Here is a 12,352-nt window from a genome sequence, read left to right as displayed (position 1 = left end):
GCGCATCAGGCGATTTGCACACAGCAAACTCCTTCAAGTCGCAACAGGGTAACGATCAGATAATTTGCTTCTCAGTGGTGTAGGTTGAGGGACATGACTATTTGCCAGGATGTAATAGATTCATTGAATAAACCAAATGCATAAAATAACCATTCCATTGGCCCCTTCGACCGTGAGGTGGCCGTTGTCCGTGATGGACCGAGCAGTGTCCACCACTTTTTCTAATGGGCCTGTCCCACATAGGTGACTCTTTAGGCGACTGCCAGGGAATAATTTTAATGGAACTCACCTACAACACTTGGAGACAACCTACGGCATCACCTACGACAACACCTACGTCAACCTCCGACAACCTGCAACAGCAAAAATTGTCGCCACTGTCGCCGAAAAACTTTCAACATGTTGAACATTTTGTGGCAGTCGCCTGTAGTCGCCCAAACCATCGCCTAAGTGGGTCAGGCCCATAAGTATATAGTGTATAAATAGGCGGCAAGGTGGTGCAGTGGTAGAGTTGCTGCCTTACAGTGCTTGCAGCACCAGAGACTCGGGTTCGATCCCGACTACGTGTGCTGTCTGTACGGAGTTTGTACGTTCTCCCCTTGACCTGCGTGGGTTTTCCCCCGAAATCTTTGGTTACCTCCTGCACTCCAAAGACGTACAAGTTTGTAGGTTAATTGGTTCAGTATAAGTGTACAATTTTATTGTTCGTAGGATGGTGTGTATAGGATAGTGTTAATATGTGGGGATTGCTGGTCGGTGTGGACTCGGTGTGCCGAAGGTCCTGTTTCCGCGCTGTAGGTGATTTCTAACATGCAATAATTCCCTAAGGGAATAGATTTGAACTTTTTTTTTGCCTTCCTTCGCAGAGAGGAATGTGGAAGAGTCACTGTGGTGGATGTTTATGTTAAAATGTGTTTTGTGTGTTCCGTTGCTTTTTATTTTTTTGACTGACTTGGCAAATGAAATTCCTCGTATATTGCAGAACATACTTGGCTAATAAAGTATTATTGTGATTGTGATTGTGATATTGTATCCTACAGATTTGGGAAAAACCGGAAAGAGGAAAAAGTTGGAAAGCTTGACCGTAAAGGGTCAAACAAGGGCAAAGTCGAGGAAACTCAGTCATCTGAAGATGAGCGAATACGTATGATGCAGGAACAAGAGAGGTAAGGCACTATACTTTGTGGTGAGAATCTTTTGGTTTTAATGCTTCCGGCAAAAACATCCATTAAAAAATGCAGAATTTGACAGCTGGTGAAAAATGGAGGAACTCAAAGACAATACCACAAGATGGGGGTGACACAACGATCAGTAGATGCTGAAATCTTGAGTAAAATGCAGAATTGTTCAATGATCCAATGCAATGATACTTTATTGTCATGTGTATGATCATTGGTACAGGGCTCATTCCTGTGTTGTACTGTCCCACAAATTTCTGGAGTAACTCAGCAGTCAGGCAGCATCTGCAGAGGAAATCAACTGGCAATGTTGCAAGTGGTGAGATTTTCTCACTGTTCTAATTCCCCAGGCACGCAGAAACCCTTGAATAAGTGTCCCAACCCAAAAGGTTATCTGTCCGTATCCCTCCATAGATGCTACCTGACCTCCGGCAGAGGCTGGAGCTTTTGAGTTCCTCCCGCAGTTTGTTTGTTTTTTGCTCGTGCTTCCAACATCTGCAGTCTCCACAAAGAAAGTCGTTTGAATCGTAACCATTGATGTTTCATGGCAATTGTACATTTTGCTCACAAGAATTTGTTGGGAGGGAAAAAAACTTAAATGGAGAGTAAGAAGCATTGGCACAATTTTAAAATGCTTCTTCATTTTGGTTATGGTGGCTGTCATATCTTTTGAAATTTCTGGATTCAACAATTTAATTTTTTTTTAAATCATCTCTGAATTCTGAATTCTCTGAACTTGCATGTTCCAAATGGATGTTAGTTAATTTATAATTGCTAATGGCGACCAACAAGTATGCAGGTACTCGGACGGGATTTTAGATTTAGGAATACTAGTTGGCATTAAACTTCCAAACAGTTTCAGAGGGGGGGGGGGGGGAGCGGGGGGAATGAATCTGTGTTTTGTAATCAATTCTCCACTGCTTCTGAAATGGCCGTGGATAATTTTCTGAAAGTTTCTGAAAGCAAACGATTTGGCCCACCAGCTCATGCTTCTCAAATGACCGCAATGTCCATTTACTGCTGATCTTATCAACAAAGCCTGCATCTCATGAGAGAATGAAGAAGTGTTGAATATACGCAAACCATCAAAGGAGGAAAGAATGTCAGAGAGAGGAAGTCTCGACCCGAAACGTCACCCATTCCATCTCTCCAGAGATGCTGCCTGGCCTGCTGAGTTACTCCAGCACTTTGTGTCTACAAAGGAGATGGTGTGAGATAGATTGAAACACTTTCCTCTTTTGGGAAGCTGGGCAGCATTGATAATAAAAATCACTTTAATCTTCTTACAATATTGAATCTTAAGTGTTTTAGTTTGATCAAAGCCAGGCTTGTCAGATTTATGATAATGGAACTTTAACTATCACTCGTCCTGATCACGGATAATCTTACCCATGGAGCAGCAATGTGTATTAAGAGTTTTTTTTGAATCTCTCCTTAATGTGCTGTAACCTATCTTATAGATCTTATAGAAACATATAAAATATTTAAGGGATTGGACAGGAAAAATGTTCCCGATGTTGGGGGAGTCCAGAAGCTTTTTCACCCAGAGAGTTGTGAATCTGTGGAGGCCAATTCACTGGATGTTTTCAAGAGAGAGTTAGATTTAGCTCTTAGGGCTAATGGAATCAAGGGATATGGGGAGAAAGCAGGAACGGGGTACTGATTTTAGATGATCAGCCATGATCATATTGAATGGCGGTGCTGGCTCGAAGGGCCGAACGGCCTACTCCTACACCGATTGTCTATTCCAATCAAATTAGTGGACTCAATGGTTGTGGCAAGATACAGGGCTTTTTTTTGTCGGTCACAAAAGGTCATGTAACATGTAGGATGGAACTGCAGATGCTGGTTTAAACCGAAGATAGACACAAAAAGCTGGAGTAATTCAGCGGGACAGACAGCACCTCCGGAGAAAAGGACTAGGTGACGTTTCTGGTTGAGATCCTTCTTTTGTTAAGGGCCCGTCCCACTTTCACAACCTAATTCACGACCTCTGCCGAGTTTGCCCTTGACTCATACTCGCAGCATGGTCGTCACGAGGCCGTAGGAGGTTGTAGGTAGGTCGCGATGCTAGTCGTAGGTACTCGTGGCATCAAGTAGGTCGGGGCGTTTTTCTAGCCTGATGAAAAATGTCCACGAGTAAAAAAGGTCGTGAATTAGGTCGTGAAAGTGGGACAGGCCCTTAACCTGTGTGGTTGGTCATCTGACCTTGGGGAATATCTATGGCTGGAGTTAACTTTGTTCAAAGTGTGGGTTAGATGTAAGATTTGTTGTGGATTTCTGACACTGTGATTGTTTTATGATATATATCATCTGTGGGGTTTTTTCTGGTAACCTTTAACAATGAACACAATGTTGTTGGAACAGCGTGCTATTGTATCTATAATGGAATGCAGTTGATTAATGGTCAGCTTCTTGTGTGGGTGAGGCATTCTTTCAAGGCACTTGAGTTTTTTCCAAAACAAACATCGCTATCTACATCAGACAGTTGTTTCTTGGGCTTTTGAGTCTAAACAACTTGAGTGATCACAAGCTGACCATTCCCTCAACCACTTGACTTGTTTTCCTACTGGCACGTTTACAACAATATAATCCACTCGCTTTGGCCAGGAACAATCTATTTAAGAAGCAGAAGACACGTAGACTCAGAAGTCTTAGAAAATAATGTAACAAATGAATAATTCCTAACAAATTTCTCTTGCCCAGAGTAGGTCAATTGAGGACCAGAAGATGTAGCTTTAAAGTGAAGGGGAAAAGATTTAATAGGAATCTGAGGGGTTTCTTTTTCACACAAAGGGTGGTGAGTGCATGGAACAAGCTGCCAGTGGAGGAATCCCAGGAGGCTGGGACTATTCCAACGTTTAAGAAACAGTTAGACAGGTACATGGATAGGACAGGTTTGGAGGGATATGGACTAAACGTGAGCAGGTAGGACTAGTGTAGGTGGGATATGTTGGCTGGTGTGGGCCAGTTGGGCCGATGTGCGTGTTTCCGCACTGTATCACTCTATGACTCTAAATTACCACCATCAATGAATCAACCACCTACACTGTTTAGTTCATTAGTGTCACTGCACCTCAGGTACAGGGCCATTGACCTACAGTGCCATCTGTAATGTCTGGGACAAAGACCCAGCATTTATTTATTTGCCTTTGCACTCCATAATTTGAGATTTGTAATAGAAAAAAAATCACATGTGGTTAAAGTACACATTGTCAGATTTTAATAAAGGCCATTTTTATACATTTTGGTTTCACCATGTAGAAATTACAGCAGTGTTTATACATAGTCCCCTCATTTCAGGGCACCATACTGTTTGGGACACAGCAATGTCATTTAAATGTAAATAGTCATGTTTAGTATTTTGTTGCCTATCCTTTGCATGCAATGACTGCTTGAAGTCTGCGATTCATGGACATCACCAGTTGCTGGGTGTCTTCTCTGGTGATGCTCTGCCAGGCCTGTATTGCAGCCATCTTTATCTTATGCTTGTTTTGGGGGCTAGTCCCCTACAGTTTTCTCTTCAGTATATAAAAGGCATGCTCAATTGGGTTCAGATCAGGTGATTGACTTGGCCTCTCAAGAATTGACCATTTTTTTAGCTTCGAAAAATTCCTTTGTTGCTTTAGCAGTATGTTTGGGATCATTGACTTGCTGTAGAATGAACCACTGGCCAATGAGTTTTTAGGCATTTGTTTGAACTTGAGCAGATAGGATGTGTCTATACACTTCAGAATTCATTATGTTACTATCATCAGCAGTTGAATCATCATTTAAGATAAGTGAGCCAGTACCTTCAGCAGCCATACATGCCCAGGCCATAACACCCAACTACTGTGTCTCACAGATGAGGTGGTATGCTTTGGATCTTGGGCAGTTTCTTCTCTCCTCCATACTTTGCTCTTGCCATCACTCTGATATAAGTTAATCTTCGTCTCATCTGTCTACAAGACCTTTTTCCAGAACTGTGGTTGCTTTTGTTAGTACTTCTCGGCAAACTGTAACCTGGCCATCCTATTTTTGCGGCTAACCAGCGGTGTGCATCTTGCAATGTTGCCTCTGTATTTTTTCTCATTAAGTCTTCTGCGGACAGTGGTCTGATCTCTCGGACAGATGTTTGGGGATTTTTCTTTATTATAGAGAGGATTCTTCTGTCATCAGCTGTGGAGGTCTTCCTTGGCCTGCCAGTCCCTTTGTGATTAGTAAGCTCACCAGTGCTCTCTTTCTTCTTAATGATGTTCCAAACAGTTGATTTTGGTAAGCCTAAGGTTTGGCTGATGTCTCTAACAGTTTTATTCTTGTTTCTCAGTCTCATAATGGCTTGACTTTAATTGGCACAACTTTAGTCCTCATGTTGATAAACAGCAATAAAAGTTTCCAAAGGCGATGGAAAGACTGGAGGAAAGACTCGGTGCTGAGAGCTCTCTTATACCTGCATTAAGGAGGCATTTAAACACACCTGAGCAATTATAAACACCTGTGAAGCCATGTGTCCCAAACATTATGGTGCCCTGAAATGGGGTGACTAGGAATAAACACAGCTGTAATTTCTACATGGTGAAACCAAAATGTATAAATATACCCTTTAATAAAATCTGACAATGTGTACTTTAACCACATGTGATTTTTTCTATTACAAATCTCAAGTACAGAGGCAAATAAATAAATAATGGGTCTTTGTCCCAAACATTATGGAGGGCACTGTATGTGGAAAATCCAAACTACCTGGATTTGCCCATAACTGTCAAAATATGTGCTGATCTAAAAGTGCGACAGGGCATTGCATGTATTTATACATTGTAAATGGCTTGATGGTTATCATGTATAGTCTTACCGCTGACTGGTTAGCACACAACAAAATAACCATATAATATAACCATATAACCATATAACAATTACAGCACGGAAACAGGCCATCTCGACCCCTCTAGTCCGTGCCGAACACATAATCTCCCCTAGTCCCATATACCTGCGCTCAGACCATAACCCTACATTCCTTTCCCATCCATATAACTATCCAATTTATTTTTTTAAATAATAAAAACGAACCTGCCTCCACCACCTTCACTGGAAGCTCATTCCACACAGCTACCACTCTCTGAGTAAAGAAGTTCCCCCTCATGTTACCCCTAAACTTCAGTCCCTTAATTCGCAAGTCATGTCCCCTTGTTTGAATCTTCCCTACTCTCAGTGGGAAAAGCTTTTCCACGTCAACTCTGTCTATCCCTCTCATCATTTTAAAAACCTCTATCAAGTCCCCCCTTAACCTTCTGCGCTCCAAAGAATAAAGCCCTAACTTGTTCAACCTTTCTCTGTAACTTAGTTGCTGAAACCCAGGCAACATTCTTGTAAATCTCCTCTGTACTCTCTCTATTTTGTTGACATCCTTCCTATAATTAGGCGACCAAAATTGTACACCATACTCCAGAATTGGCCTCACCAATGCCTTGTACAATTTTAACATTACATCCCAACTTCTATACTCAATGCTCTGATTTATAAAGGCCAGCACACCAAAAGCTTTCTTTACCACCCTATCTACATGAGATTCCACTTTCAGGGAACTGTGCACAAAATCTTCATTGTGCCTTGGTACAAGTAACAATAAACTAAACTGGACTGATCATCACATGGACAGTAATTGATACCACCTATGACACAGCTGAAAAAGCTTTGACAGCCACAAAGCCATTGACACAGCTTAGCCTACTGTCAAACATGTTAAGGACCTAAAAGTCTCTAAAAAGCCCTTGACACTCAGCCACACATGGAAATTAACAACAAAAAATGAACTTATATTTAAAATTACTTTAAGATAAGCAGTTATTCTAAAATCTAGTTATTCTAACATCTAAATGACTTCAGTTTTCCCCTGTCTTAATAAGCTGCAGAGTCAACAGTTGGATCTCCAAACATAACTGCTGAAGATAGACACAAAAAGTAGGAGCAACTTAGCGGGTCAGGCATCATCTCTGTAGAAAAGGAATGTGACGTTTTGGGTCGAGACCCTTCTTCTGAGTCAATCAGTTTCCCTTGAGTCTCAATCTGAAGAAGGGTCTCGACCTGAAATGTCACCTATTCCTTCTTTCCAGAGATGCTGCCTGACCCGCTGAGTTACTCCAGCTTTTTGCGTCTACCTTCGGTGTACACCAGCACCTGCAGTTCCTTCCTACACGTAACTGTCGCAGAATTACAACAAGTTCATTCACACTCGGCTGCCAGATCCTTTGAGTCATGCAACGGTGGAACACAGATGGGGAGATGCTGGCAAAGAATGACCAATAGTTTGGGATTCGTGCACTGGTAACAGGAATCCCGAACTGCGTGACAATTTAGACTGCGAGAAGCTGTCGTTGCCCAGTAACTTCCCATCCACAGCTGATGTATAATGTAGGCGATGTAGTTGAGAGATTGCAAAGCTAATACGTAATTTTATTGATGTGTTGATACTCTACATTGCTATTAGTATCTGTGCAATTGTAAAATCAAATGCTGATAAACACTCAATTGAAATTTGTATCTTCACAACTAGAAAGTAACATGATCTGCACAAGAAGTTGTGAAATTCACTCTAATGAAGTTAGCTGTAATAATTTGGGATGCCACATCTGCTCTGTCAGAGAACCCCCCCCCCCCCCACTAGAAGATACATAATTCAGGGCAGCCCAGAGTTACGTGGAATTGTTGTCCTCTTTATGCTTGGTATTCAGATCAGAATTGCTTTCAGAACTCTGACATATTCATTATCTATAGAGACAGACATGTTAAAAATATGAAGGTTTTAAACAAGTCTCTGTCGGAAAGGGGAAGGAAAACACAATCCTAGATGGTTGTGCAGGGAGGAACTACAGATCCTGGTTTAAACTGAAGGTAGATACAAAATGCTGGAGTAACTCAGCGGGACAGGCAGCATCTCTGGAGAGAAGGAATGGGTGACGTTTTGGGTCAATAACCCTTCTTCAGAGTAAGATGGTTAATTCTTTCTAGGGGGCCATATGTAGGAAGATAAATGGCTAACTTAAACACATTGGGCCCAACTGCTCTTTCCAATGGATCCATAGTCTGGCAGCTGTAGATTATTCGCGAGAAAAGAATAGTAATGCAGAAAAACTGAGGGAGAAATGTTTAATCCTATTAAACTAAACTTAACTACACTAAACAGAAATAAACTAAACTGGGGGTCTTTTGAGTGGAGGGGTTCTGTTGAGTAGACAATAGACAATAGGTATAGGAGTAGGCCATTTGGCCCTTCGAGCCAGCACCGCCATTCAATGTGATCACGGCTGATCATCCCCAATCAGTACCCCGTTCCTGCCTTCTCCCCATATCCCCTGACGCCGCTATCTTTAAGTAGAGGGGTTTAATTCCGACTGTGGCTTTAACTGTCAAGCTATAAGAGTATTTCTTCAAGCACGGTGGCACAGCAGTAGAGTTGCTACCTTACAGCGCCAGATACCCATGTTCGATCCTGACTACGGATGCCGTCTGTACAACGTTTTTATGTTCTCCCCGTGACCGCGTGCGTTTTCTCTGAGGTTTTCGGTTTCCTCCCACACTTCAAAAACATATAGGCTTGTAGGTTAGTTAGCTTGGTATAAATATTTTAAAAAATTGCCCCTAGTGTGTGTGGGATAGTGCTAATGTGCTGGGATTGCTGGTCGGCGCGGACTAGATGGGCTGAAGGGCCTGTATCTCAAGATTGAGGAAAGAGGTTGTTTGACTCAGTTCATTTTTCTAGTTTCATTCTCATCGTCTAATGCCTTGAATAGTTTCAATTGCTCCTATACCACCCACAGCAGAAATGGTTGAAAATGCTTGATCACTTTTTAGCGTGTTTCAATTTCTTTGCTGTCTTTGTGTGTAGTTGTGTCACGTCCAGCAACATCTGTCTGAAATCATCAAAAATAATAAGTATGGTGTTTATATTCTATCACCTGAGAAGAATTTTGTTCAAATCAGGCAAATCAAGAGAACACTATGTTGAAGGATTGTGAAAAGTATATAGGCCATAAGTCATAGGAGCAAAATTAGGCCATTTGGCCAATCGAGCCTACACCACCATTCAATCATGGCTGATCTATTTTTCCCTCTCAACCCCATTCTCATGCCTTCTCCCCATAACCCCTGACAACTGTACTAATCAAGAACCTATCAATTTATGCTTTAAAAATACTCAATATTTTGGCCTCCACAGCCTACTTTGGCAATGAATTCTTCAGATTCACCACCCTCTGGCTAAAGAAATGAATCCTTATATTCTTTCTATAGTAACATCCTTTAATTCTGAGGCTGTGACCTCTAGCCCTGAACGCTCCCACCAGTGGAAACATCCTCTCTATCCAGGCCTTATGTTAACTGACCCAGCAATGTTATTTTGTATTTTGTGCGCAGCACAATTCAATGTTCCATAAATTACTCACCTCTAATACCAATCAGCTTCATCAGGATTTTCAAATAATGTGAAGATTTGTAAATTTCCACCATTAAAAAAAAAAATGCATTAATTCACACGTCTTATTCTTACTCTCCGGCTCAGGTTCCATGTGTGGATATTTAAGGCAGAGATAGATCGATTCTTGATTAGTACGGGTGTCTGGGGTTATGGGGAGAAGGCAGGAGAATGGGGTTTGGAGGGTGAGATAGATCAGCCATGATTGAATGGCAGAGTAGACTTGATGGACCCAATGGCCTAATTCTGCTCCTATCACATGATCTAAAGATACCCCAGCTAACCCAACTAACTACATTTTTCCAGCTACTTCCCACCCTTTTGAAGAAAGTGGCCTTTTGAAATCAGTTTTCAATCAGTTTATACTAATCACCTCTGATTCTATGGCTCTGCCTTACCTGTGAAGTTTGCCAGGATATATGATCAATTGATATTTATGTTCGTTAATATGTGCCGTTACCTAATTCACCCTCAACTCTTTTTTCCATTTGTATTAATTCCTGCTGCCCATCTCTACAATTCTCCAAAGTTTCTGCCCCAACTCCGAGCATCCATAAATTGGGAATCGACCCCTCACTGGAAGGAAGTATTCTTTGAAATTACAATTAAAACACCAAATACTTGTGCTATGACACCAGGATAATAGTGAAGAGTCAAGAGATGTTTTATTGTTATGTGTCCCAGATCGGACAATGAAATTCTTACTTGCTGCAGCACAACAGAATATGTAAACATAGTACATAACAGGAGAAGAAAAAAAGTTCAGTGTGTCTATATACACATGTACACATACTCAATAAATAACAAATATGGTGCAATAATAATAATAGCCTGTTGCAGATCAGAGCTTATTTGTTGTCATGTTTAATAGCCTGATGGCAGTGGGGAAGTTGCTGTTCCTGAACCTGGATGTTACAGTTTTCAGGCTCCTGTACCTTCTTCCCGATGGCAATGGTGAAATGAGTTTGTGGCCAGGATGGTGTGGGTCTTTGATGATTTTGGGTGCATTTTTGAGGTGGCGACTTCGATAGATTTCTTCGATGGTGGGGAGGTCAGAGCCGGTGATGGACTGGGCAGAGGTCACAACTTTTTGCAGTCTTTTCCACTCCTGGACGTTCCAAGTTGCCGAACCAAGCCACGATGCAGCCACTCAGTATGTTCTCTACTGTGCACCTGTAGAAGTTCAGGGGGAACCCTCTTTGACATGCCGAATCTCTGTAAACTTCTCAGGAAGTAGAGTCGCTTCTTTATAATTGCATTAGTGTGCTGGGTCCAGGAAAGATCTTTGGAAATATGCACGCCCAGGAATTTGAAGTTTTTGACCCTCTCCACCATCATCCCATTGATGTAAACAGGATTGTGGGTCCTCATCCTTCCCCTTCCAAAGTCCACAATCAGTTCCATGGTTTTACTGATGTTGAGAGCCAGGTTGTTGTGCTGGCACCATTTGGTCAATCGGTCAATCTCACCTCTATGCTCAACCAAGAAAAACAAACCCAAAGCCAAAGTAGTATCTAACTGAATATACCAACTTATGCCAAGGACAATAACTAACTCCATATGCAGTAAAGAGCTACCTGCATGTTAACAAGCTCATTATAAACTACTGATCGTGCAGATGCAAATACAGTATATCATTGGGGTTATCAAGTGGGCACCTCCCTTCACTGTTGTTTCGTTGAGTTAAGCCCACGACACATTGGGAAGGCTCAACAATTAGTTTTGGCATCCCAGAACCACCCCCCTCAATACCTGCTGTCAAATAAATAAATGCAATGAATACCATAGAGGATATTGTGTCATTCTAGCTTTTTGGAAGTTGCTCCATGGATTAAATTTACACTTCAATCGCAGGATGTACAATTTAGAATTTCAATAGAGAAATTTCAGCTGCATAAGTGGAAGCAGACGTAACAATAACAAAGGACTCATTTTTAAGGAGCTTGGACACTATTTTAATTGCAGTGGAGAGACCACTTTGTACTGCTGATGTTCCGATGAAATTAGCAAACTTCATTTTTACAATAACCAATATCCCTCTAAATGTTGCATGCATTTAATGTATTTTTTCATCATTTTTAATTTGGTTATTGAGTTTTTCTCAGTACCATTTCCAAGTTGAAGATTTGCCCCAATCACCACACATAATTGCTGTTCCTCGAAGAACGGTTTGTGCATTGTTCCAAGTTTCAGGAAGAAGTGGATGAATAATGGCCCTTTGAATTATTTATGAAAATCTGAGGATGTTTAGACACCAGCACCCAGCAAGACAACCTGTACTTTGGTGTACTAAAGGCAACCAAACAGATCTTAAATTACACTGTTGGAAATACATAGTGGTCAAGATAACTATGAAAGTAAAGGTAGACACAAAAAGCTGGAGTAACTCAGCGGGACAGGCAGCGTCTCTGGAGCGAAGGAATGGGTAACGTTGTGGGTCAAGACCCTTCTTCAGACTGGTTAGGGGCAAGGGAAACAAGAGATATAGACGATGATGTAGAGAGTTAAAGAACAATGAATAAAAGTTATGCAATGTAAATGATCTTGTAGAAATGTTTAAAATCATGAGAGGAATAGATCGGGCAGATGCACAGTGTCTTGCCCCGTTGGGTCCCAGTCACACGGGAGGCCTGGTCCCCCAACGCAACACATCCCCCCACGCAATATTACACCACTCACCTGTTCCCCAAGAGTATGGGGGAGGGGGGGGGGTTGGTGTTGGGAA

At 41.7% G+C, this 12,352-nt stretch overlaps 1 protein-coding gene across 4 annotated transcripts in view; it reads left to right on the top strand.

Annotated features, from left to right (window-relative positions):
* Positions 1 to 12,352, top strand: part of pard3 (par-3 family cell polarity regulator) — a 983,322-nt gene that overhangs the window by 818,733 nt on the left and 152,237 nt on the right. For all 4 annotated transcript variants that reach the window (XM_033042021.1, XM_033042037.1, XM_033042013.1 and 1 more), the window contains one exon: positions 1,041 to 1,166. In XM_033042021.1, the coding sequence (XP_032897912.1) occupies positions 1,041 to 1,166 (126 nt within the window). The remainder of the gene's footprint in view (positions 1 to 1,040; positions 1,167 to 12,352) is intronic.

This window comes from Amblyraja radiata, chromosome 2 (assembly GCF_010909765.2).
Source record: "Amblyraja radiata isolate CabotCenter1 chromosome 2, sAmbRad1.1.pri, whole genome shotgun sequence".
Classification (NCBI taxonomy): domain Eukaryota; kingdom Metazoa; phylum Chordata; class Chondrichthyes; order Rajiformes; family Rajidae; genus Amblyraja; species Amblyraja radiata.
The sequence above is the reverse complement of the archived record's forward strand: the minus strand, read 5'-3'. Positions and strand labels throughout refer to the sequence as shown.